We start from the raw sequence: 27343 nt of genomic DNA, 5'->3' as shown, positions 1-27343 counted from the left end.
AGTCTTCCTGGGGTCCACACATAAAAAAACATACAAGATTGTTACAGTTACAAATGCAATATTATTAAAAGTCAGTACTCAACACAATACATAATGAGACTAACCTATCCTGTAGACCTCCACGGGTCTGTTGTACATCGTCGCCATGGCCTGGATCTCGAGGTGGTCCCCGTAGCAGTTGTTTTGCCTCTTTTCCATTTACCAATGTAAATGTACTTCCCAATTCCATCAGGGTCTTTTCTGTCGTCCACGAGCACTGCCCCAACCAGCTGCTCTTTGTAGATCGCTGAAGTTATAAACAGAGGATAAGTTGAAGATTAGTTTCATCAAAAGGCAGTGGATGACTGCAATTATATGTTCAACTTGGCAAGTGCTAATAGATTTTATTGTGAAGGGAGGAAATGCCTTTACAATACCTACAAGGCTTGGAGGTTTTGCATTAGGTCTCCCTCTGGAAACCATGGTGCCTGTAAAAGCCCATGGCAGCATTATTTCCCCGTGTCCGTGTGACTGTGGGGAAACTGTGACTGTGGGGGAAGGAAGTGAGATTCAGGATGAGTTGAAAAGTGATAAAATAACTTTATATAATTTTAATGAATGGATGTTTGGGGCTATTTACATTGAAGTGATTCATTCGCTATAAATATGTTCGATGGATGCCATGGAGGTAATTTATTAGAAAAAGGATTAAATAACTTTAATTAATTAATGGATGATTGGCAAGTCATACTACAGTGTCACACAAAAGTAGCAGGTCCATAAGTAATAACTTAAGTAATACATAATAAGATGATAAATAATGTCAGTAAGTAAGTAATAACATCCAAAAGTAGCAGATCTATAACCTTGATTGATTGAATATTTTATTAGACAACCATGTATAAGGCAAGTTATGTCTTCATCGGGAAAAAAGTTAATTGATCTGACACACACAGGTAGTAAGTACAGTATATTTACATTAAAGTGATTCATTCATAAATATATTCGTAGGCTTGAGGCTTCAGGTACGTTAGCTCTCCTTGGTGGAAACCTTGGTTCATGTAGAAGCCCATGGCAGCAGCATTTCCCGTGTCCACGTGACTGTAGGGAGAAGGAAATGAGATTCAGGATGAGTTGAAAAGTGATAAAATAACTTTAATTAATTAATGGATGTTTGGGGCTTAATTTGTGTTAATGCAAAACCAAACGCAATCATCATCCCATTCGTTGAAAATACCGCCACTCATGAACGTGTAACTTTCCTGTGATGTTGCCTAGAACTGGAGGATTCATTTTGGGGTTCGTATTGCGAAGTACAAACCCCAAAATCATTCCTTCCAGTTCTAGGCAACACAGAAGGGGGGAAACTTTTTATTTCCACACAACTCCTCTAATAAGGTATGATTAATTAATATTAATCATAGTTAAATATTGAAAATGGGTGGTTCTCCCCTTCAAGCACTTGTGCTTCATTTCTGCTATGTAAAGCACCTTGAGCTGCATTTCATGTCATTAAAGGTGCTATACAAATAAAGTTTATTATTATTATTACTACATTAATAATAATTATTATTACTCACAGTCGGATGCTGCTGTACTGTTTTTTATTTTGATGATAGATGTCTTTCACATGGTTTATCAGCTTTGATCCTAGAATGAGAATACAGACAGTTTTTAAAACCAAACACATGATTAATTTGAAGTGAACTCAACTGAACTGATAGTATTGTATACTGAACTGAACACCATACCGATATTCTGCCTTCTGACATCAGGGTGGGTTGTGATTGCACTGTCGAGGTGGCGACGGTCTCAGTCTCATTGTCATGATGACCTGTACACTTAAAAGTTCCCGTAGGCCTATAAATCAAAACTGCTTTTAATAATCGAAATGCTAAAGAACTTTAATCCTTATTACAGATATCGAATGTATCAGTTTAAAGTCGTTTTAAATTGGTCGTCTCACCTTGCATGGACAGAGGTCCGTATCCATGATACCAGTTGAAAGGGTTGTCTGCTGGGAATATATTGGCAGCTCTGAAAAGCTGATTGAGGCCCTCTATGTCTTTCTTGATGCTCAGCTTCTTCAGCTGGACATCACTGTGTGAAGAGCAAAATGTACATGGTTAAAACACCTTGGGCTGTATTGTGATGGTCTTAAGTACCAGTTGTCTTGTCTTAAGACCTATGAGGCCTCTGTTAGGTATAGTGAATAGCAAGTGACCAGACGGGCATATGAAGGCAAAAGTGGGCACAGTTCAACTTTATTTTATTTCTTTTTTTCCATCAGTTTCTCTTTTTATTTCAAATCGGCAAGCATCTTTGCCATGGCTGAGGGCATTTTTCACTGTCCCAACATTCGAACACTGCCAATGCTTTGAAATGGCCATGGTGGTGACTACAGTATGTGTCCCTGTTTCTTTTTTCTTTTAAGTTATACACAAAGTAAGGGGGGGGGGGGGGGGGGGGGGGGGGGGGTGAACAGCCTCAAAACAGCTCATTAATTATTTTGAATTGTAAAAGTGTACTTCCAGGCATCTAGGCGGTTGGCCATGCTTCCATAGAAGTCTTATCTTTTGTCCATTTGAAAGGTCTATACAAATAGTTTATTATTACTCAGTTTGATTTGGCTGTGGGTCTTTTTCTTCTGCCTGAGAATGTTTTTCACATAATTCAGCATTGTTTCCTAGAATGAGAATGCAGACAGTTTTTTAAAACAAAACTCATGATTAATTTGAAGTGAACTCCACTGAACTGATAGTATTGTATACTGAACACCATACCAATCTGTTTTCCTCTGAATTTTTCTTCAATGGCAGCAATGTAAATATACATGACATGCCACCAGCACTGCCCAAACCAGCTGGTCTTTGTAGAATGCTGAAGTTAGAAACAAAGAAGTTGAAGATTAGTTTCATCAAAAGGCAGTGGAACCCTGACAACATATAGTTCATTACTAGTAGATGGTCAGTGCAGCTGTTTTCTGACAGCAGTTATATGTTAAACTTGGCAAGTGCTAATAGATTATATTGTGAAGGGAGGAAATGCTTTTACATTTTTGAGCGGTGCTTCTTAAGGGAGCTAAGCTCCAACATCTGGCTTTGTCCGGTTCTCATAAAATGTTGGTCAAAAAAGATGTCTGAGCCCTAAAGTAAACTGAAGTGTGTCCTACATGTGGCCTAGATACATCCTACATCTTGACACAAACGTCTCAAAGTGTGTTTGTAAGCCCAGGGTCCCATTGGCTAAACTTGTGCTGTGATTGGCCAGCGGGAGGCTTGTTGAAATTAACCCAAAAATGGCACCTCTCACTTCACACTAGGTGTGAGTTTTTGAAGGCCCATAAGACCATGTGTGACTGATAGGATTTCCTACTCAAGTTATCTAACTTGGATGAGTCGTCTCACCTTGCCTGGAAAACCCCTTTTTGGTGTGTTCTTCAGACCACCTGAAGTCCTTTGCTTTATCAGAGACCTTCGTTTGAATTAGAAGCGTGTTTATTGGTCCCATGGTTTCTTTTATGGGAATCACCTTCAGGTCAACCTTACTGTATGAAGAGCAAAACGTACATGGTTAAAACACCTGGGGCTGTGTTTTGATCGTCTCAAGTAGCAGATCTTATGTCTTAACTTAAAGGCCTGTCCATACTGTCTCTGACCACCAAACATTTTGTCTGAGAGTTCCGACTTTGCGGGGTGCAGCTCTTAATTCAGGGTAATGCTTTTCAGAAGATGCGAGTGACGTCATTTTGTAGTAGACCCGGACCTTTCTGATAAGGTTCGGTGGTCGGAGACCAGTGTGTTTAAGTTAAGACATAAGAGCTGGTACTTAATACCAGACAATAGATATAGAGCCCCTTGACTCAAAACATGCATGAAAACACAAGTACATGCAACAAACACCACTCTGTACATCACCTAAATTAATTTTAAACCAGAGCGGTCATACAACAACATAACAATTGGGCCTTTGTGGCCTTCGTTAGGTATACTGAATGGCAAGTGAACAGAAGGGTTATTCTGTAAAATGTGTTAAGTGCTTGCACATGTGTGTTATGTGCACATAACGGCATCTTCATTGTCCGTCTCCACCTTAGTGCACAATATATATATATATATATATATATAACACCGTGCCAGTTCTCTGTTTTGCTCCTCTGTTCAGAAGCCAACTGACCTGCTGGTATCTTTCTCGTATCTTTCTCCTGTAGGCCCATATTTTACTCAGGTGAAGTCTCTCACCAAGCCTGGTCCGCCATGGCCATCTGTTGCCACACTAAAAATGTTTCTGGTCAAGTAGCTTCACCTGTATGTCTCTGTGATGACAATCCACTAAATAACCATCAAACATACAATACCTGCCTAAATAACAATCAAAACTAAAATGGTCAACTTCAAACAAAACCCAAATGTTTGCACAAACCAAACGCTTTGTGCAACAAAAAGAACAAACTTGGTGAGGTCTGTACAGAAAAATGACTTGCAGCAGGTGGAACCTGCTCTTATCAAGCCGACTGTAAATTAAAACTCATCTGATTGGCCTCATCCAACTGGCAATCTGGTCATTTTGAGATGGGATTGGCTGTGTAGTCCATTGCCTAATCAGCTGATCCTAAATTGTTTCAGCTGGCCTTCCTGTCAGAATCGTGCTTCATTACAAATAGCATTCTGTTTGTCTTTGATGGATTTTGCTACTCAGGTTTTTTAGTGAGTCGTCTCACTCTCAACCTGCCTGGACAGCCTTGCTTTTGTGTGCTCTTCATATTTCCTTTAAGTAAATAACAGCTTCATCGTGCATAAGGGAATTCGTTTTTAGGATACAATTGAGTTCTCAACATGTTGCATTTTAGTTTCATGCCAAACACATGTTCTTCAGAATAATGAGCAATAGTCTAAAAGTCGGATCTGTGCAAATTTTTGCACAAAAAAGGTTGATAGATTCAACTGGCCTTATGAAATATAAGCTGCAGAAAGATGCAGTCACATGTGAACACATTTAACATGAGGTAGTTTCAAGAGTTCTTGAGATTGACATGAGTTTTGTAGGTGGACAGGATCTCGTCTACTTCGACCATTTTCTTTTTTATAGTATTTAAAATCTAATATAGAGTAATTGGGAGAGGGTTTGGAATGCCTGGAGCGTTGATGCTTTCCCTTTATGAATGTGTGAATGTGAAAATAACATACCTACAAGCTCACAACACGGTGTGGAAGAAACGCGGTGTGAGCTTGTAGGTCTGCTATCATTCAGAATAAAATGTACGTGTGTGTTTGGGGTGTCCCTAAAAGGAACAGAAACCCATGATCACTCTTGCAGAAGTGAAAATGAATAATGAGCATCTAGCCTCAACCTTAAATAATGTCCTGCTAAGTCACACCCACACAATAAAGGGGAGAAAACGTAGTGGTTATATAGTAAATGGCTCAAGGGAAATCAGATGTGTAAACTATCAACTCAATTGAACTCGGCTGTAATGGAAAAATTGATTGATTGATTGAATATTTTATTAGACAACAATGTAGAACACAGCCTAAGGCAAATTATGTCTTCTTTGGAAGAAAAAAAATAAGTAATTGATTTGAAACATTTGAACAACACAGGTAGCATATACAATTTGAAATGCTCTCTACAACTATTTACAGATTAACAGTTCATGATTTAATGTAGTTTAAACTATTTATTTTGTTTAGGTATTTGGAAAGAATATTCAATGGCAGGACGGCCAATTGCATAAAAGTTAGGGTCTTGTGGCCCCGGCTGGAATCCATGAGTTTGGTAAAATCTCTGGGCCCGTAGATTTGCTGGCTCCACGTGACTGTAGGGGGAAGGAAGTGAGATTCAGGATGAGTTACAAAGTGATAACATAACTTTAATTAATTAATGGATGTGTGAGGCTTAATTTGTGTTTATGCAAAACCAAACACAATCATCATCATCATTTTTTGAAAATACCACCACTAATGAATGTGTACCCTTTCTGTGATTTTGCCTCGAAGTGGAGGATTGATTTGGGGGTTTTGATCTCCTACTCCCTGGTTCCCAAACACTGGGTCGGGACCCATTTGTGGGTCGAGGACACAGGTTTTGTTTTCTAAATGTTGTTTTTAAGGCCAAAACCTTCAAGTAATTTCATGAATAAATCCAAGAAAAATCCAAGAAATTCCATAAAAAAGAAAACAAATGTTTAAGAATTAGTGAAAATAGACAGGGCATCAATGGGCAAACGTGTACTCTCTCTTTTGGGTCACAAGCTAAACAGTTTGGGAGCCACTGCTATAAGGTATGATTAATATTAATCATAGTTCAATGTTGAAAATTGGTGGTTCTCCCCTTTAAGCGCTTCGTTTCTGCTCTGTAAAGCTGCATTTCATGTCATGAAAGGTGCTATACAAATACAGTTTATTTTCTATTTTTTTATTATTATTATTATTGTTTTTGTTATTATTACTCACAGTTTGATGTGGCTGTGGTTTTTTTTCTTCGAACTGGCAATGTCTTTGACGTAATTCATCATTTTTGATCCTAGAATGAGAATACAGACAGTTTTTTAAACAAAACGCATGATTAATTTGAAGTGAACTCCACTGAACTGATAGTATTGTATATTGAACTGAACACCATACCGATCTTTTTTCTCCTGAAGTCACCGTGGGTGGCGATGGCGGCAATGTATAGGTAACTCTGGTCAGTATCCTTCCTGTCGTCGACCAGCACTGCCCCAACCAGTTTCCCTTTGTAGATCGCTGAAGTTATAAACAGAGGATAAGTTGAAGATTAATTTCGACAAAAGGCAGTGGAACTCTGAAAATATCAAACAGAAAATTCTCCAAATGTCTGAGTGTCTATCTGAGTGTCTGTCCCAACGTTTCTCCTCGGTGGCTGGACCAATTGACCTGAATCCGCATGACCATTAGCATATGAACAGACCTGACATAACTGCAAATCGTATGCTGTATATTAGAATCTTTATGCTGTAGGCCTATCTATTCTGCATCTAGCATGAGGCATATCTATTCTGCATCTAGCATGAGGCAACATTTGTAACCAAAATCTGTGCTTCTGGGCCGGGGGTCCCCAGAAGAAAAAAAAAATCGGATTGAGATGGGGTCTGTGGCCAAGCACATACCTTTTTGGGGGTCCTTGACATGACACAGTTGGAACCACTGATATATAGCATATGTTTTTCAGAAAACTGTTAGGTGACAACGCCCAATTTGGAATTGGCATTAACATGTCAGAGTCAACAGATACATAGATGAGCCATTAATGTTCCTATGTGGCCAACCGGGGAATGAAAATAATAATAATTGTATATATATATATGTTACAGTATGTTCAAGAAACCAGTAAAAGTTGTCAAGGAGCACTCGTTTTGACGTTCACCACACACTAATCACCACCAGATGGCGACGTCAGCCACTGCTCTGCCATTCACCAGAGTGTATATAAGAGAGTTACGTCACGCTTTGAACTCGCCGCAGACCGGAAGTGTTTACTCTTTATTTACTAGCCTAGCCTAGCCTAGCCTAGCCTAGCCATTAGCTCCATTGTAGTCACTTGGACAGGGCGTTTAACGTGCGCTTGCCCAGGCCTTACGGCCTGGGCATAAATATAACGATTGCATTCACCACGGCTTCGTAACTCGCGCGCTCTTCGCGGCCACTCGCGCCTGCGGCGCTCGGGGGCGAAGAGCAGGACCAAGGTCCGCTGGCCTTCGCGCCGCTTGGGGCTTCGTGGACCCAGGGGGGCCTCGTAACTCGCTTGGGCTTCGTGGATACAGGGGGGCTTCGGTAGCCGCTCGCAGTGTCGTGGACAATAGAGCGGCGCACCGCCTGGAGTACGTTGTTGTGGCGACCGCTTGCTCCGCCCCGTGCCGCACCACGAGTGCTCCGCGTCTCGAATGTGCTGTTTCTCTAATATACTATGACATATACACACACACACACACACACACACACACACACACACACACACACACACACACACACACACACACACACACACACACACACACACACACACACACACACACACACACGGGTACTACTACTCAAGTTATCTAACTTGATGAGTCGTCTCACCTTGCCCGTTTTGCCATTTTCGCAACCATTAACAGTAAAGTGATTATTTGTTCTATTCGCTATAAATATATTTGAAGGCTTGGAGGCAAGTTATTAGGCTTCCCCTCTGGAAATCATGGTGCTTGTAAAAGCCCATGGCAGCAGCATTTCCCGTGTCCAAGTGACTGTAGGGGGAAGGAAGTGAGATTCAGGATGAGTTGAAGTGATAAAATAACTTTATTTAATTAATGGATGTTTGGGGCTTAATTTGTGTTTATGCAAAACCAAACACAATCATCATCCCATTCGTTGAAAATACCACCACTCATGAATGTGTTCCTTTTCTGTGATGTTGCCTAGAACTGGAGGATTGATTTGGGGGTTTGTATTGCAAATAACACCATGATGACACCATGATCACGGTGTACTTTGCAATACAAACCCCAAAATCAATCCTCCAGTTCTAGGCAACACAGAAGGGGGTAACCTTTTTATTTCCACACAACTCCTCTAATAAGGTATTAATTAATATTAATCATAGTTAAATATTGAAAATGGGTGGTTCTCCCCTTTAAGCACTTGTGCTTCATTTCTGCTCTGTAAAGCACTTTGAGCTGCATTTCATGTCATTAAAGGTGCTATACAAATACAGTTTATTATTATTATTACATTAATAATAATAATTATTACTCACAGTCGGATGCTGCTGTACTGTTTCTTATTTTGTTCATAGATGCCTTTCACGTGGTCAATCAGCTTTACTCCTAGAATGAGAAAACAGACAGTTTTTAAAACAAAATGCATGATTAATTTGAAGTGAACTCAACTGAACTGATGGTATTGTAATACTGAACTGAACACCATACCGATACCCTGCTGTCTGACAATGGGGTGGGTGGCGATGGCGCTGATAAATAGGTATTTGTCATTTTTCTTTGTCTCCTCCTTAACCATCACCACCCCGACAAGATTGTCCTTGTAGATTGCTGAAGTTATAAACAAAGAAGAAGCTGAAGATTCGTTTCATCAAAATGCAGTGGAACTCTGAAAATATATAGGCCTAGTTAATTACTAATAGATGGTCAGTGAAACTGTTTTCTAACAGCAGTTATATGTGAAACTTTGTCCGGTTCTCATAAAATGTTCGATCAAAAAAGATTTCTGGACCCTAAAGTAAACTGAGGTGTGGCCTACATCTGGCCTAGATATGTCCTACATCTTGGCACAAACGTCTCAAAGTGTGTTGTACGCCCAGGCTCCCATTGGCCAAGCTTCGCAGGACACACTGTGTTTGGCCAGCGGGAGGCTTGATGAAATTAACCCAAAAATAGCACCTCTCTTCACACTAGGTGTGAGGTTTTGAAGGGCCGTAAGACCTGGAAGAATGTGTGACTGATGGGGTTTCCTACTCAAGTTATCTAACTTGGACTTTAGTCAGGAACATTCACGTCAAGTCATTTAACCATTTATTGCTAAATGCAATACACAATAAGCGGACATTGACATGTAACTTAATCAGACAATCACAAGTATTTGAGCTTAGCCAGACTGAAAAGTGGAGGCTGGGGTGGAGGAGAAAGCAAGCAGCAAATGATTCCGAAGCTCGGAACCAAGCATAGGAAGAGAAAGCAAGCTCCATTTAAAGGAGCCTTCCCTACTGATTGAGAGCTTTGATTGGAGTATGGCAGTCATGTGACATAATGACCAGCAGATATGTTTATGAGGTATGAGAACAGAGCTGACTGACATCTGACTACAGCTGAGCAGCGACTTGACTCCCATGTCCTGCATAAACTAACGCTGAAGCTTCATGAGTCGTCTCACCTTGCCTGGAAAACCCTTCTTTGGTGTGGTCTTTAAACCACGCGAATTCCATTACTTTATCCATGACCTTCGTTTCAATGAGAAGCTTGTTTATTGGTCCTATGGTCTCTTTTATGGGAATGACCTTCAGGTCAACCTTACTGTATGAAGAGCAAAACGTACATGGTTAAAACACCTGGGGCAGTATCTTGATTGTCTCAAGTAGCAGATCTTATGTCTTAACTTAAAGGCCTGTCCATACTGTCTCTGACCACCAAACATTTTGTCTGAGAGTTCCGACTTTCCGGGGTGCAGCGTTTCAAACTCTTAATTCAGGGTAATGCTTTTCAGAAGATGCGAGTGACGTCATTTTGTAGTAGAACCGGACCTTTCTGATAAGGTTCGGTGGTCGGATACCATGTGTTTAAGTTAAGGCATAAGAGCTGTTACTTAAGACAAGACAATAGAGCCCCTTGATTCAAAACATGCATGAAAACACAAGCAACAAACACCACTCTGTACTACATCAAAATTCATTTTAAACCAGAGCGGTCATACAACACAACAAGCACATAACGGCATCTTCATTGTCCGTCTCCACCTTAGTGCACAATATATACTAAACACCGTACCAGTTCCCTGTTTTGCTCCTATGTTCAGAAGCCAACTGACCTGCTAGATGCTGCTAAATGCCTAAACTGCTGGTATCTCTTTCTCCTGTAGGCCCATATTTTACTTGAAAGCACACAGCCTGAATGTCAATGTAACTCAGGTGAACTTGAAAGCACACCACCTGCATGTCAATGTAACTGCATGTGAAGTCTCTCACACCAAGCCTGGGCCGCCATGGCCATCTGTTGCCACACTCAAAATATTTCTGGTCAAGTAGCTTCACCTGTATGTCGCTGTGATGACAATCCACTAAATAACCGTATCAAACATACAACACCTGCCTAAGTACAATCAAAACTAAAATGGTCAACTTCAAACAAAACCCAAATGTCTGCACCAACCAAACTTGGTGAGGTCTGTACAGAAAAATGACTTGCAGCAGGTGGAACCTGCTCTTATCAAGCCCACTGTAAATTAAAACTCATCTGATTGGCCTCATCCAACTGGCAATCTGGTCATTTTGAGAAGGGATTGGCTGTGTAGTCCATTGCCTAATCAGCTGATCCTAAATTATTTCAGCTGGCCTTCCTATCAGAATCGTGCTTCATTACAAATAATGCAAATAGTATTTACTTTATTTAAAAACATTTCATTTTGTTTTGTCTTTGATGGAATTTGCTACTCAGGTTTTTTAGTGAGTCGTCTCACTCTCAACCTGCCTGGATAGCCTTGCTTTTGTGTGCTCTTCATATTTCCTTTAAGTAAATTACAGCTTCATCGTGCATAAGGGAATTCATTTTTAGGATGCAATTGAGTTTTCAACATGTTGCATTTTTAGTTCATGCCAAACACATGTTCTTCAGAATTATGAGCAATAGTCTAAAAGTCAGATCTGTGCAAATGTTTCATAAGGTTGATAGATTCAACTGGCCGAATGAATTATAAGCTGCAGAAAGATGCAGTCACATGTGAACACATTGAACATGAGGTAGTTCAAAGAGTTCTTGAGATTGACATGGGTTTTGTAGGTGGACAGGATCTCGTCTACTTGGACCATTTTCTTTTTTTATAGTATTTAAAATCTCATATGCAGTACATGGGAGAGGGTTTGAAATGCCTGGAGCGTGATGCTTTCCCTTTATGAATGTGTGAATGTGAAAATAACATGCCTACAAGCTCACAACACGGTGTGGAAGCAACGCGGTGTGAGCTTGTAGGTCTGCTATCATTCAGAATAAAATGTACATGAGTGTGTTTGGGGTTTCCCTAAAAGGAACAGAAACCCATGATTGTAAAAAGAACTTACTGTCTCACTCTTGCAGAAGTGAAAATGAATAATGAGCATCTAGCCTCAACCTTAAATAATGTCCTGCTAAGACACACCCACACAATAAAGGGGAGAAAACGTATTGGTTATATAGTAAATGGCTCAAGGGAAATCAGATGTGTAAATTATCAACTCAATTGAACTCAGCTGTAATGGAAAAATACTGGGAGTGGGAATGTGGACAGCTACTGTATCTGTTTAACCTTTTAGCTGTGGTTGGTTTCTGTGAATAGTTTTGTTTGGTTCTGGAGCTTGATGCTTCACCCCTACTAGCTCACAACACCTTGTGACGTGTTGTAAGCTTATAGATCTTCTGCTTTGCCAGGTTGAACGTTAAATGTATGACTCACTAGTCAAGATTATCGGTTTGCATTCATCCCTCCAAACAAGTGGTTAAATTAATTTCTTTCTTTTCTTTCTTTCTTATTTTTTTTATTATTGTTTTTACAGATAGTGATAGTATAGCCATTATTATAGTGTAAAGTGATGATTTGGTCACTGTAATGTTTGTCAGGTACTCTGTTGTCTAGGCCTCCAAGGCAGTGGTTCCCAAACTAAGGTTTCCCCTAAGGGTTCCCAAAATTAACACTGGGTGCGTTTATATGCACATTCAGAATGGCATTCAGAATGAACTTATTCTGAATAGAGCTTCATACCCAAACGTTTACATGGGACCTGAATACAAGTATCCCTCATTCCACTGTCGTTTACATGACCAAAGGATTCATTCGGAATAGAACTTTGGGCATGCGCAAAGTAGGCCTACTTCAGGTCGGAGAAGGGGGGGGTGGGCAGTTCAGACAGCAGTTCATTCCGAATGGAGCGTTTATATGACAAATGTATCCCGATTGAAACAGCATAAACCACCTCTTCAGACCAGAATGAAAATTCATTCGGGTCAGACCGGAATGGCCATTCCTAAGCGTTTATATGAGCATTTCTATTCTGAATGAGCAGTCATTCCGAATATAAGTGGAATACATCTGTGCATATAAACGCACCCACTGTGTTCTCACCAAACGGTAAACAAACCAACATACAGTATTTTACATAAGAGGCAAAAATTGTGAAAATAGCCAATTTACAAGCCGCGACTCGACTGCGAGGCGGTGTGAGCTTGTAGTTCGGCTCTTTTCACAATACTTAACCTGTTGAACAAAATGTTAGTGCCTCAACTCCTAATCAGGCAGAGGGATTCCCAGTTCAGATATGATTATTTTGGGAGGTCACAGCCTGAAAAGTTTGGGAACCCTTGCTCTAGTCCAGAGTTTGAGTTGTGTTAAGATTATGTATGTTGTGTTAAAGAGTTTTAAAGCTACCTTCAATCGTCAAGTGTTTTAACCTATTGTGTCTTACTGCATTTACTGTTGTTTCTTGTGCAATTCTTTCCCCTCTGTAAGACACTTTATGTATATATACTTATATATTATTCGCCCCCTCTATTGATGCACCTTCTCTTTATTGGTACTGTACTGCTCTTGTTTTTTTTTTTTCCTCTTATCTATCTTTTTGGAGCTGTGTGAAGCACAGGCTCCCTATACGTGGCTGTGTGGGTCTGTGTGTGTGTGTGTGTGTCTGTCTGTCTGTCTGTGTGTATGTAGCCTGAACTTCCTAAACTTCGGCACGCCACTAGTCCCACAGTTTTGCCACCACACACTCGCGCCATATGTCAAATCGACCGGCTTACTCGGGAATCGTGGGCTATTACTTTACTAAGAGAAAGGTTCTATAGTTTAATTGATATTAATTTATTAGTGAATTAATTTTCCCCATTGACTTATAATGGGAATTGCAAAAACTCACATTCAATTATTTGTCTCTCGCAAACCATAGGGGCTAGAGTTTCAAGACTTGGAGAGGAGGTTCATAATGATTTCAAGGATTAAATAAAAAATAATTGTGTCATTTGGCCGCATGGTCGCGCCATAACACCCCACTTTACGTTTTGGCCTGTAACTCTTGAACCGTAGGTCGGAAAATTAAAAATATTTTTTCCCTGGATTCCTTGGGTCATGACGCATCTCCCCATATAGGCCACGCCCATTTGCGCCATGATAGATTTTCCGCCATCTTGAATTATCTCCAAAACACACTTTTTGCTCCTTTTCCTACATATTTTCTTCAAATGTCACAAAAATCGGTACACATGATCCACACACACACACACACACACACACACACACACACACACACACACACACACACAGCTCCACTTCACACGGGTGTGATTTTTTTCTTACGTCTCCTTAACTTTGTAAATAACTGTATACTGCTGTGCTACTACTGGACAACTGAATTTCCCCCTTGGGATAATAAAGGTATCTATCTATTTAAATTTTCTTTTCAAAGATGCTAAATACATAAAGCATTATCATTATTATATGTATAAAGACTGTGTATGCAATAATATCATTATCTACATGCTGCAAAGTCATATATTTTCGTCACTGTCGTGACTTGTGTTTGTCAGGTACTGTTGTCTAGGGATAGGGTTCGACTTGTTAAGATTATGTATTTATGTTGTGTTAAAGAGTTATATATCTGTCATGTATTGTTTGTTTAATATCAGTAAAGTCTACACCAAGTTAATTGTGTTTTCTGAGTTTGGTGTTTTGAGTTCCAGTGTTTGGGTTCTACCTTGACATAAATCGGCATCACTGCACAGCCCACCAAAAATGGATCTTGTGAGCTTGTACATCTGCTATTTTCAGAGAAGAAATATGGATTTTAATAAAGGGCCACTCCACCAAAAATGATTGTTTTTTTGTGAATGTGTGTTTGAAGCTTGACTACAAAAACCCTGCCAGTGTCTTGTATTCTGCATATCTCTAAAGCATTTAGTATTTTCATTATAACCAAAATCAGTTTTTCAGATGACCACTCAATTCAACTAAGTGATAACTGCCTTGACTTAGTGCTCATATACAGTATAGGCCTGCTGTAGCATGTATAATTGTATTTCTATATCTGTCAGCAAGCCACTTTCTATTAGTTTAAAAAGTAACTCCATTGTGTGACTGCTGTTCATTTAGTGTTTCCTTTTCTAACATTAAGTTGTATTTAATTGGACAAATAAATCATGTCTGAAATATTAAACATAGGCCTATTTACATTTCCCACACCTTGTGACTCCTTGGCATGACACCAACCGAAAACAATACTTGGCCTTAGCAACTTTACTTGCAAGACAACATGATGTACTGTTGCAGAGGAAAGATTAATCCAGCTCCCTTTTGTTTACTTGAAATTGTCAGTTCCATACTGAAAGAAAGGGAATTTGTTTTATTCAACCTGGAGTTAATTTATTTACAGAAACCAGACCAACATGAAATTATGGGCCGATGTTTACTGACCAACTGAACAATGTTCCTGATGTCTATGCATGTACCCAAACATTAAGTATGATTTATTTTTTATTTTTATGGAACCACTTGCTATTACCATTATGTTGAATGTTTTCTCATTTATCAGCTGTATCTGTAAGAAACTGAACCCTCTGGTGCTTGGGTGGCACAAAGGTAATGTCCCTGCCCACCACCACAGAGATTGTGGCCGTAAAATCCACCATTGTGCATCTGGATTTGTTGAGATTGGATAAAACCTCCCAATTCTGATTTTGAAACTGTTCAGGCTCTCGATCTCCATCATCAGGCTCTTCTGCTGCTCCTCCATCAGTGCAGTGATCCTGATGTGATAGAACAGCAGAGTCTGTGTTTATTGAAGTTTTTTTTTACTCTAACAGTCTCCTCACTCTTGTGTATTAATGTGGTTGAGCAGAGCCTGTAGGAAATACAGGTATTTGGCTGCGGCAGGGAGAGAACTCAAGGAAAGAGCAAACTTATTAAATAGGCCCAGAACCCAGAGCAACAGTTCACTTGTCCTGCAGTCAACTCATCAGTCATGGAGCTGGACTAGAAAAAAGAAAATACCAACATAAAAGATAAGGCAGAACACTTTAACTTAATTTTAATGAGTTTCAATTATAAAGTTACATAATTTATATTCTTTTACAGTATTTTCTGTCCCAATGTATAACAATAACACTTCGGTAGATTGAGGGATGGCATTTTTATTCACCAGTTATCCAGGGGATTTATACATCAAGCGTTTCTTTACTCTGGGTTATCACTACTAGTGATGGGTCAGGGTTTTTTCAAACCTGACCCACCCAGCCAATTATGAGAGAATTAACCGACCAACAAGACCCGACCCCTGAATCTGAATCACTAGTATTTAGTGCAAGTACTAGTATATTGGTAATTGGATATAACTGAGTTTCATTAGTGAAGTGCAAAGGCTGGAAAACATTCAACATCAAAACGTTCCACATCCTTACATCTTACAAAATACTGTATCATAATTTACTTCACAGCATCCCGGCAGCTCCTGGCATGTCACCTAAAGAGAGGAATCTGTGCAACTTAAACTCAAAGTCAATGGGATGGTCACTAGGATGCCTGAAGGTCCTGGTCATGTTGTTGGCCAGGTAGGGAATGAGCTCACAACTCTCCTCAAACAACGCTAACTTCTTCTTGTACTTCTGATGGACATAGTCTGAGCTTTTATGGTTGAAGGCTGTGGAGAAACGTGAGAAAAAGAGGCGAAAACAAAGATGACCCAGATTGTTAGAGAAGCAAGCAAGATGGGAATTAATTCTAATTTATTTTGCAAACCTCAGATGAAAAAAAGGAAGAAGAAACAAGCCGACAAGCTCACAATATGTCATATCAAACTTGTAGATTAAATAGCCTTGGTATAAATAGCATAGGTATAAAATAGGGCTACAGTGGATGTATGCTTCTTTTTTTCAAATAATTGTAGTGGAGTAAAGGTACAAAATTTGGATCTGAGATGTAGTGGAGTAGAAGTAAAATTATTGGAAATTGGAAATACTCAAGTAAAGTTATACACTTAAGTGTACTTCTTAAGTACATCTACTTATTTACTTTACACCACTGTAGATATATTGGTCAAATTAAGTAAAAACTGCACTGCTGACCAACTACATTTAAGCAAATTGTTAAATGACACATGACCCAAGAGATCACTGAAGTCTCATTTACCTTTCAGATAATAGGCCATATAGAGCAGAGCTGATCTTTGCACACTCATATAGGGATACTTTGGTTTGCGACGCCCAACAGCCGTCATGGCCTTGATGATTGCTTCTGCAACACCCTGTCATTAAAAAAAAAACATAAAAGACAAATCACTTCAGCTGGATGTCTCAGAAGCATACTGTAATTCAGCTGTGACATTAAAAAGTCGTTTGCATTAGGTGTATTCACTGAGTGCAAGTCTCACCTGTTGCAAGTAACCCAGCATTGGGAGGGAGGTAAGCTGCACTGGCTCACAAATGGGAGGAAGCTTAATGGGTAGCTTTTGGTCCCAGTAGGTTTCAGGCAGCCTGTGTAGAATGTATAGTTTGAAGACCAAGTTTCATTGAAGCATGCTAGTCATTGTGGTTTTCATAATTATTACACTTGAGACAAGGGTCATACATGCTATAGGCTTCATACAGTAAGAGTCAACTCCATACCTGAGAAACTTGTCCTGTTTATGCTCCGTCTCAAACGTGTAAATCCGCTCCCTGTATTCCACAGCATATTCTATGTTTCCTCGAATCAGGGCCTCGTATCTGAGCAGAGGTCAATCTAACGTTAACACTATGAAACATCCCAGTGCTTAGGATCAGGTCATGGCTTCACTGGACAGACATTTATAGACAGAAATATGTTTGAATACTGATTGTATGTTTGTAGAAAATGTAGAATGATATGTACTGAATTAACTTTTTATAAACTCGGCACAAAAAGAAAGGAAACTTTGGTCCGATGCTTACAAGCTGTACCTTGTTGTAAAGGTGACGAATCAACAATGAAAATGAAATAAAACACAATACAAATTGGTATTATTAAAGGGGAGATATAATGGACCGAATTCAAGTTTCCTTTCTTTTTGCGCTGAATTTAGATGGTCGGGTTCTCTCATTGTTCTATCCAGAGAGAAGTGGTGTGTGGACTGTGTTTCAGCGTACCTCTGCTTTCCATCCAGGTAAGTAACAGGGCAGAAGCCCTTCATTTCAAGCTGCTGTGGGAAGCGATCTTTCACCTGAACTGCAGTTAGCCTTCTGGGCAGTAGATGGGGTGGGGGCAGTGGGTAGGGGCGGTCAGGGCTCACAAACCGATCTGCGGTGGCCATGAACCGCTGCGGTCCATCAGGGAATATAATGAGGAATAATAGATTACTGTGTGCTTTGATGTTGTAAAACATGATATAAAATATCATAGAACTAGTGCAGTCTTCATCAGGGGGTCCGGGACCCCTAAGGGGTCCTCAGAGCTACTACGAGGGGTCCTCAAAATCTTTGTCTGACAGAAACATTTTCTCCTTTTTTATATTAACCACTTGAACCCTAGCATCCATATTCGGAGAACTTTAGCCAAAAATAGCAGATCTACAAGCTCACAACGCCTCACAGCACGAGGAGTTGTGAGCTTGTAGATCGGCTATTTTCGGCAAAGAGGTTTTGTGTAGAGGGGAAAAAGAGCAGACTATGTATATAGAGTGAAAGGTCAAGTTTATTAAATATTGACGGCTCAAGTCGTTAAATATATGAAAACACAAATTTACATGAATCCAAAATACACTGATGATTGTGCTGTCAAACGATGAAACTATATGGAATCTATGAAAAGGTTGTGAGGGTCCCTGCTTCCTCTCTCTCTCTCTCAACTAAGAGGTCCTTGGCCTGGAAACATTGAAGACCCCTGAACTAGTGTAAGCCTCTCATTAGGGTTTTTCATGAGTAATAATTGACTTGGATTTTGGTTTCACCACAGAAGTTGTATTGATGGTAAATGAGTTCTCTAAACAGTCACCTCAAAGTGCTCTGTGCAGCACATCCTGTAGTAGTGTGTCTGGTACTCAGCTGCCAGTGCCAGTGAAGCAACGCTTGTGGAATCCACTAGGTGGCGGTGCAGCGCCAGGCAGACTGGGCAATAGTGGCCAAACTCACCCAGGCGAGCCTGCAGCTCCTTGGGGGTGATGCACAGCCTATCAATGCAAGCCGCCTGGCCTGCAAAATTAACATAATTAATATTCTGGTTAATAGTGAATGGCTTTGCACAATGACGGCATTACTTACTTTGGACATACAATTACATGGCTGTGACATTGAGATGTAGATTATTGATGTTAACGTTGGGGACCCAGATGAGGTAAAATGAGGCAAATGGCAAAAAACTGTTCATTCATTCATGACCATTTTAAAGCTTTGTAGTAGAACATACACGTGGATATGTTTAATTAATAATTGTTCACTAATTACATGTTATTAACTCCTGTCATTTAGTGCCAAGCAAGAGCCAAAGCTGAAAGATATGATCAGCCTGGGGATGTTTAAAGACTTTCAAACAATAGAAAGGAATGCAGACTTAACATTAATGCAGAGGACGATGTTTTTATCAGTGGGACCACTAAACGTGTTACATTTCTGTGCGGGGCCCGAGTCGCCGACATGGAGACAGATGTAGCCTACACTACAGTATTATGTGCTGTATGTGTATACTGTACATGTATGTGCTCCACTATGTTCTATGCCCTCATAACGTACCACTGCGGTTTCTCTCCAGGTAGCTGTAGATGTGCTTCACGGAGACGTGAAGCTCCTCTATGACGTGGCTCCACACCCACCACTTGCTCCTGGTTCCGTCCAGCAGGACCCAGTTGTGGTACTGCTGCTGGAAGTATTTCCTCACGCCCTCCGCCTCCTGCTTGTAGTGGGAGTTACGGATGTGGAGGATCTCTGGGCTGTCGTGCATCAGGTGAGGCCTGCCCATGGAGGAAAGACATTGGGGGAGAGTATAGTACAATTCATCTTTATGATTTTTAAATTGAACTGTGGCGACGACATGATGTCCGAAGAAGTGAATTATATGGAACACAGGAGCAGTTCTGCTAACTGTTATGATATAGACGTGGGTTGACACTAAAGGCCTTTCTACAAAGGGTCCGATTTTCCGTCAAAGAAAAGAAAAAAAAGAAAAACAGACAATATTGTCCGAATGTGGACAGATTCGGACCTGGGTTGTCAGTTTTTTCAGAGTGTAAAATCGGATCCTGTGTGCAAATGCTTTAACAGTTGCCTGACTGCTCGTGGGAAGTAAATGAAACGTTCGGGCAAGTAGAGTTTGCTTTCAGGTTGGGCAAGTGTGTTTGAGTGGGGAACCATTATTGGGTATTCATTCGAACAATGCTACCTTTTTACAAGTAGCAGTTGTGCCCATTATGTTTTTCAAAGTGTCGATTGGATCGATTGGATTTAATATGTTCTACACACACTTCATTCTAATGTGGAAATTGAATGCATGATGCTTTGATGCAAGTTTCAAGCATGCAAGTAGAAAGTAAAAAAAAGTGTTAAAATGAAAGGTAATTCCAATTTTACTTATCATTTTGTAATGGACAATTTACTTTTCAGGCAAGTGGACATGACCTTTGAGCAAGTAGAATATAACCTGCACTTTCCCGACAGGCAAGTGCCTTTGAGACCTTAGTGTCAACCCGTGTGTAGATGTCACAAATGTGTGTTTTCTGACTTGTTGGGGTTCATCTTGTCAGCGAGGCCTCTCTTCAGCACCTCCGCCGTGTTCACTGACAACTCCACTACTATCATGGGAACGATGCTCCGTGCCTCCATCAGCTCCGCCTGTTTACGTGTCACGGGGAAGCCATCCAACACGTAGCTAGAAGAAGAAGAGACAGCTTTGGAATGTTTCCATATACAATCTATAGGTCTAGTCATTCAACCAATCAATCAGATTTAATTTATATATCACATTCTATACGCTGAAAGACCGGACAGTGACAATGTAAATGTGAAAGTGAAAAGCAAGTAATGATGAAACTGAATAAACAACAAAACAAAAAACTAAAGAAAAAATTAACAGGTAAAACCAACACAGGGAATAATAAAGTGAGGCTCAATAAAATGTTAATGGATTTGAAAGGAGATTAAAAATAATGGAAATAAGTTACATTGGGGTTATAGTGGTATCATCTTGTTCGGGAGTAACTAAACAGAAAAGATAGACATATACAGGATCTTTTTTTTTATCATCGATAACTCCCTCTCCTCCTTCCCCAGGGTGTTTTACCCGCGAGTGCTGCAGACCAAGCCCAAGAGCGCCACCTCCAGGCACTGAATTGCCAGTTCATCAGGCACAACAAGGCCCCTGTGGAGGAGGTCCTTCATGTGAAGTGCCAGCTCTGTGTGGCCCTGAGAGTCCAACACCATGCGCATCACGCCACCTATGGACAGCCGCGCCAAGCCGTACTCCTGGGCAAACTGCTGTGCCACTGGAGAGAGACAAAAAGTGTCAAAAAGAAAAATATATGAGGAATAATAGATTACTGTGTGCTTTGATCTTGTTAAACATGATATAAAATAGCATAGAACTAGTGCGGGGTTCTTCAACTACAGTGGGGCCTCCAAATCTTTGTGTGATAGAAACCTTTTTTCTCCTTTTTTATATTAACCACTTGAACCCTAGCGTCCATATTCGGAGAACTTTAGCCAAAAATAGCAGATCTACAACGCCTCACACTGCAAGGTCGGCAAAGAGAGTGAAAGGGCAAGTTTGATGGTTCAAGTGGTTAAATATCTGAAAACACAAATTGACATGAATCCCAAATACACAATGATTGTGCAGTCAAACAATGAAACTATATGGAATCAAGGAGAGTCAAAAAGAAAAGTGTTGACACAGCAGTCATTGAAAGAGAGCATTGATTATAAGAAAATACCAATATCTATTGAAAGACAGGTGATGTGAAAGTGCAAAGCAAGTAATGATGAAACTGAATAATCAAAACAACAAACAAATGAAACACAGATAAAACCAACACAGGGAGTAATAAATGGAGGCTCAAGAAAATGTTAATGAATCTTAAAGAAAATACCAATATCCAATGAAAGACAGGATAGTGCATTGTAAATGTGAGAGTCGATTGCAAGAAAACACCAGTATCTCATGTTATGTTTTGTCAGTCTGACCTGTGGTTCTTCCAGATTTGGGCGGCCCCGTGACAGCCACTTTGAGGGGGAGAGGCAGGTTGGGCTTTCTCTGCTTCAGGTACTTAATGGGGTTCAGCATGAATGCGCTACGAGTCTCATTGGATGTAAAAAAGTAGATATAGTGGTGGAAGAGTAATGCGTGTTTCGCATGGAGTGGCCCACGCAACCGCTGGAGCAGGTCTCCTTCTGCGTACTAGACAGAGAGAGGTGGAGGGAGGATAGGGGTAATAATATTGGTGTAAACAACGAACGAACATAATGTGTTACTAAACAACGAACGAACATAATGTGTTACTAGTACTACTAGTCAGCATTTTAATTCTTTGGTATGTCTTATCTATCTTATCAACCCATTTAGACCTTTAGATTTTAACCACTTTAACCATTACTCTAGCTATTCAAAAATAGAAGCACTCAATACTGCACTATGAGCTTGTATATTTAAAAAAATAATTATGAAACTTTGTGGAAGTCTTTGAATATATACATTTTTTAACGCAAATTTTGTAACCCAAAAGCTTTCTTTCTCGGGGCAACAATATTTTGACAATTACTATAATTCTGGGGGTCCTTGATGTTAAAAGATTGAGAACCACTTATATAGAAACATACAGTATTTTGTTTTCTTCTTTTTTCTAGAAAACCATTGGGATTTAGAAGACATTGGTAGAATGGGCTCCTCAGGTCTAACTGTGATACTGAGTCCTTCTCACCATGACGGGGTCCCAGCAGCCAAAGGCACTGTGGACCTTGTAGGAGGAGTAGAGCAGCTTACGCGCCAGTCTGTAGCTGACAGGCCTGCACTTCTGGAAGAGAGACTCCCTGTTGGCCAGCAGCGGCTGCACCTTCTGCAGCAGCTGGTAGCGCACCATCCTTGGCTTCCGCGCTGCATTGATGGACACTCTGGGAACGTTCTGTTCACTGAGGAGCTCCTGGAGATGGAATGGAACAAACAGATGCCATGAAATCTAAATGAAGTCTACGGTATGTTGTTCATTCTGTCTGAGGGGGATTGCCTGAAAATAGCAGACCCCATGTGTGCAGAAATACACTTATAAAACTATGGTGAACCCTTTAGCCAAAAATAGCAGATCTACAAGCTCACAGCGCCTCGCGCTGCGAGGCGTTGTGAGCTCGTAGATCGGCTATTTTCGGCAAAGAGCTTTGGTGTAGAGGGGAAAAAGAGCAGACTAAGTACATAGTGAAAGGTCAAGTTTATTAAGTATTGACACTTCAAGTGGTTAAATATCTGAAAACACAAGAATCCAAAATACACAGAGTGTGCTGTACTCTATGAAAAGGTTGTGGGGGTTCCTGATTCATCTTTCTCTCAACTAAGGGGCCTGAAAATGTTGACCCCTGCGATAAATGATAATATCGCTTATTGTCCCATGTCTAGTGTGGATGTGTATTGTAGTACCGTCACGCTGCTGAGGCTGTGGTCGTCCGTGTCAAAGCGTTCTCCTATCTCCATCTCCAGCCTCTCCACAGCCGCTTCCTCCGTCTCTTCGCTCTGCTCGTCCTCTTCCTCTTCCTCGGGCGGGAACTCAAAGCGCAGCATGGCCTCCACCTCTTCTGTCCTGCTTTCACCCTCCATGTCCTCCTCCTCCTCATCTTCACTGGGGTCATCCCTCAGCTGTGCACGGTAGGAGATTAGATCAGTGGTTTTCAACTCTTTTCATATCAAGGTCTGATATTTATTCTGCATTTGAGCCACAGGCCACCATTAGAGGAGATTTAGCCTCTCAGACCCAAAACGTAAGAATAATTCCATGCTGTATTGAAGTCAGTATCATAGGTTAACGTAGGAGAGACAACTTGCAAACGATCAAAATAACAATTCTTCTACATTCTCTAACTGTGTAGACGTCTTGTAAATTAAGTAATGCAGATGTTTAACAATAATCTAACTCTTTAGAGTGTAAAATGAAACCAAATGGACCCGTAAGGCAGGTCCATTTGGTTTCATTTTAAGCTCTCAAGAGTTAAAGATCTTTTTAAAGATCATTTGGTCTCCATCATTTAGCTGGGGTCCACCCCCTCAAGGATCCCCTGGTGGTCACCGGACCACTGGTTGAAAACCACAGGATTAGATGACACAGGGAACGTGATGAAGGCTATGAAGCTGACGTTGAGGATGATGATGAAGGTAGTTAGGATGACCTTGCTTACCTTTGATGATTTAGTGGCTGGCTCGGCCATGAGTTCAGCCCTCCTCTTAGCAATGGTCTCCTCCTGTCACAGAAAAGGACAGACTTGTGATCTCTTGAGCAGAGAATTAACCACGTCAACCGTATCCAGTAGCCTGGGTGCCAGCCTGCTACGCTACGTTCTGTGGATTTGTTTTGTCACTTCGCTTCTCAACTGACAAAACAAATCCACGTACCCAGAGACCCCAGTCATTGCAGTAACTGTTAACTGTAAAATGAGCATGATACATGGGGAGATCGGTCTCTTTCTGTCCCATTTGCGAATGCACCTCTGCTACCACCAAATTATATTTAATGTTTATTTTAATGCAGCACAATATTTGTCTTTTCTATCTTTGGCCCCCTCCTTTCCCCTCCGTCTACACCAAATCTCTTTGCTGAAAATATCAGGTCAGCTATTCTTTTTTTCCCACAGAATGTTCTGATTCTGCCCAGGATGCCCAGGACGCTGTGGTTAAAAGGCGGTTGAAAGCAGAGCGTACTCGTACCCGTATTCGGTGACGTAGGTGACGGAGGAGCTGCAGCTGTGCCCTGCGGCGCTCACGTCGCTCCCTCCAGGCCTGCAGGCGAGGGGGCAGCAGGCGCCTCACCGTGTCATCCACCTCCATCGCCATGACAACGGCCACGTCAGGGAAGAGCCGCCGCTGGAGCGCATAGCTCACCTGCTCAGCGCTCCGCGGGAAACCCTCCAGGATGAAACCTGTGGACCTGAGGGAGAGCAATGCACACACTGTACAGTAGCTACATCCAGGAGCGTCACAAGGGGTAGGAAAGTGGGACTGAGTTACTGGGGCCCAATGTGGAGGGGCCCCAAGGCCCCCAATAACTTTATCTATTGAATAATAGCAGATATACAAGCTCACAGCGCGGCACTCGGTGCCGCGCTGCGAGCTTGTATATCTGCTATTTTTCAATAGTTAACATTCATGGGGGGCCCGCAGTGAATCCTTGTACCCAGGGCCCAGAATTTGGTGTGACGCCCCTGGCTACATCACACAAAAACACATGTGTGAAAGTGAAGAATGCATGTAGATAAAAATGTAAGTAAACAAAGGATGTAGAGGGGTTGTAAGTAGGCCTCAAGGCCTGTCACAATTATTACAAAATAATAGTCTAATCGCAATTATTTGACATAATCACAATTATTTTGTCAATCGTTTCCATGTTGAAAAATGTTCATATATTTAAAAATAAAAATCTAAAATAGTGGAAATAGATCTACAAGCTCACGACTCATTGTGAGCTTGTAGATCGCCTATTTCCACTATAAATGTTTGATTTAGGTATACAGTTTTCAAATATGTCAGTCATTTCTTTGTATATTTAGGTTGTGTCATATCTGCCATGTGCAAAGTCAAAGCCTACAAGCCAAACAGAAATGTAATTGTCAACAGAAAAAAACACAACACACAATTAAATCGTTATTCGCAATCATTTGAGTGATTGTGACAATGAATCATCATGTAAAATGTCATAATCGTGACAGCCCTAGTCGTAAGGAGAGAGAGAGAAAGGGGTGAGTGAGGAGGTCATTCATGAAGATGGAGCACAAGAAGCAGGGTGGAGGATGAAAGGTAACTTACTTGTATGGCTCCTGTTCCCAGTACGGCGCCAGTAACTTATCCAGGATCTCAGGGGCCAATGAATCACCATCAGACAGGTAGGCTTTGATGGAGTCCTCCTCCTGGGTCAGTGTCACTTCCTGCCACACACACACACACACGCACAAACACACACGCACACACACACACACACACACACACACACACACACACACACACACACGCACACACACATTTTAATTCATTTAATTTGAATTCACAAATTACAATTAATTAAAAAATAAAGGGAAACAATTTAAGGTGTTGATAGTTTCAGGTGTCACAGCCCACAATCACATATAGTCAGGGGATATCTTCAGAAATGGTGTCAAATCCTGGAATAAATTCCTTACCAAATAATGTCTTCGCAAATGTGTTTGTAAAGGTGTCTAGTAACACATCTCACAAAGACTGAAATTCAGTTTCCCTGTGAGAAACAGCTGGTGAAAGTTGGGGTCCCATTAAATTAACTATACAGGATAAAACACACCAAAATAAATATGCTTTAAGTAGCATGTGAGATGTCAAAATAGGGTTTTTTCATGATTCTGAATCCATTGCAAGCATTTGTTTTGCACGAAAAACATTCCTTGGGCTAAAGACGGCACCACAAAACTATGGTTTAGTGATGAGTCATCACTTTTCACAGTTTTGTGGGAGCCGCCTTTACCCCAAGGAATGTTTTTCGTGCAAAACAAATGCTTGCAATGGATTCAGAATCATGAAAAACCCCTAGTTTGACCCCTCACACCTTTGCCTCAGTCCCTGGTTCATTGATCGGGGCATCCTCCCTCTCCTGTCCATCCTCTGCCTTGGCTTCCTTTATCAGGGCGTCGAGGTCCTCTGGAGGGTCCTCTGGGGCTTCCAGCTCATCGGTACAGGGCACACGGCTCTGTGTCTTGGCTAGGATGAGCTCTTGGAGCTGCTCCCTGAAGTCTATATAGAAGATGCCCAGTCGCTGGGCAAGCCACTCGCCATGGGTGGTTTTGCCCGACCCTCTGGTACCCAGCACGATGACTCGCAGCGCAGGAGGCTTGGGTAGAAAATTAGTTAAGAGTTAGGAATCTTTCGTTTTCATCTTTGTCTTAATCCGTTCTATTTTTGAGCGGTGTTAACCACTCCTACATCTGGCTTTGTGTGTATGAGCACGGAAATGAATACAGATCCCCATGTATGGAGATAACTGATGTCACGGACAGACCTAGCCTGGGGCCAGCCTATATACTATGCAGCTAACTAGTAACTTAACATGTGTAGGGATGAAGTCTAGCTCCAGCTAGGCTAGGACAGACCAGCCCATACAAGGAGATATGCATGTGTGTCGTGTTTGCAGTGGTGGAAAAAGTACTTCTTAGTAATTTTACTTAAGTAAAAGTATCAACACGGCCATGTAGAAATACTCATTACAAGTAAAAGTCCGGAATTGTAGGTCGGCTATTTTCAAATAGCCTGGTATAAAATAGGGCAAAAGTGGATTATGTATGTTTTATAATATAATCATTTATATCTGTAAAGTAAATAGTAACTAAAGTTTTCAAATAATTGCAGTAGATATTTGGATCCGAGATGTAGTATTGGAAATTGGAAATACTCTAGTACAGTACAAATACCTCAAAATTGTACTTAAGTACAGTACTTAAGTAAATCTACTTAGTTGGTGTGCATGTTTGATA

The 27343-nt window shown here is 40.9% G+C and overlaps 1 protein-coding gene across 1 annotated transcript in view; it reads right to left on the bottom strand.

The window, feature by feature from the left end:
• Positions 1-968: 968 nt before the first annotated feature.
• ak9 (adenylate kinase 9) overlaps positions 969-27343 on the bottom strand; it is a gene marked incomplete at both ends in the record, with an annotated part of 35940 nt that continues 9565 nt past the window's right edge. The window contains 26 exons of the mRNA XM_080744811.1: positions 969-1080; positions 1560-1629; positions 1946-2079; positions 6432-6501; positions 6603-6722; positions 6844-6872; positions 8734-8803; positions 8906-9025; positions 9864-10003; positions 15383-15466; positions 16152-16356; positions 16845-16959; positions 17086-17188; positions 17321-17419; positions 17819-17988; positions 18663-18859; positions 19397-19614; positions 20382-20528; positions 20940-21141; positions 21839-22052; positions 22573-22791; positions 23280-23495; positions 23897-24094; positions 24558-24777; positions 25653-25771; positions 26422-26703. Of these exons, the coding sequence (XP_080600937.1) occupies positions 969-1080; positions 1560-1629; positions 1946-2079; positions 6432-6501; positions 6603-6722; positions 6844-6872; positions 8734-8803; positions 8906-9025; positions 9864-10003; positions 15383-15466; positions 16152-16356; positions 16845-16959; positions 17086-17188; positions 17321-17419; positions 17819-17988; positions 18663-18859; positions 19397-19614; positions 20382-20528; positions 20940-21141; positions 21839-22052; positions 22573-22791; positions 23280-23495; positions 23897-24094; positions 24558-24777; positions 25653-25771; positions 26422-26703 (3873 nt within the window). The remainder of the gene's footprint in view (positions 1081-1559; positions 1630-1945; positions 2080-6431; positions 6502-6602; positions 6723-6843; positions 6873-8733; positions 8804-8905; positions 9026-9863; positions 10004-15382; positions 15467-16151; positions 16357-16844; positions 16960-17085; positions 17189-17320; positions 17420-17818; positions 17989-18662; positions 18860-19396; positions 19615-20381; positions 20529-20939; positions 21142-21838; positions 22053-22572; positions 22792-23279; positions 23496-23896; positions 24095-24557; positions 24778-25652; positions 25772-26421; positions 26704-27343) is intronic.

Source organism: Nannobrachium achirus (assembly GCF_963921795.1).
Source record: "Nannobrachium achirus genome assembly, chromosome: 16".
Lineage (NCBI taxonomy): Eukaryota > Metazoa > Chordata > Actinopteri > Myctophiformes > Myctophidae > Nannobrachium > Nannobrachium achirus.
The sequence above is the reverse complement of the archived record's forward strand: the minus strand, read 5'-3'. Positions and strand labels throughout refer to the sequence as shown.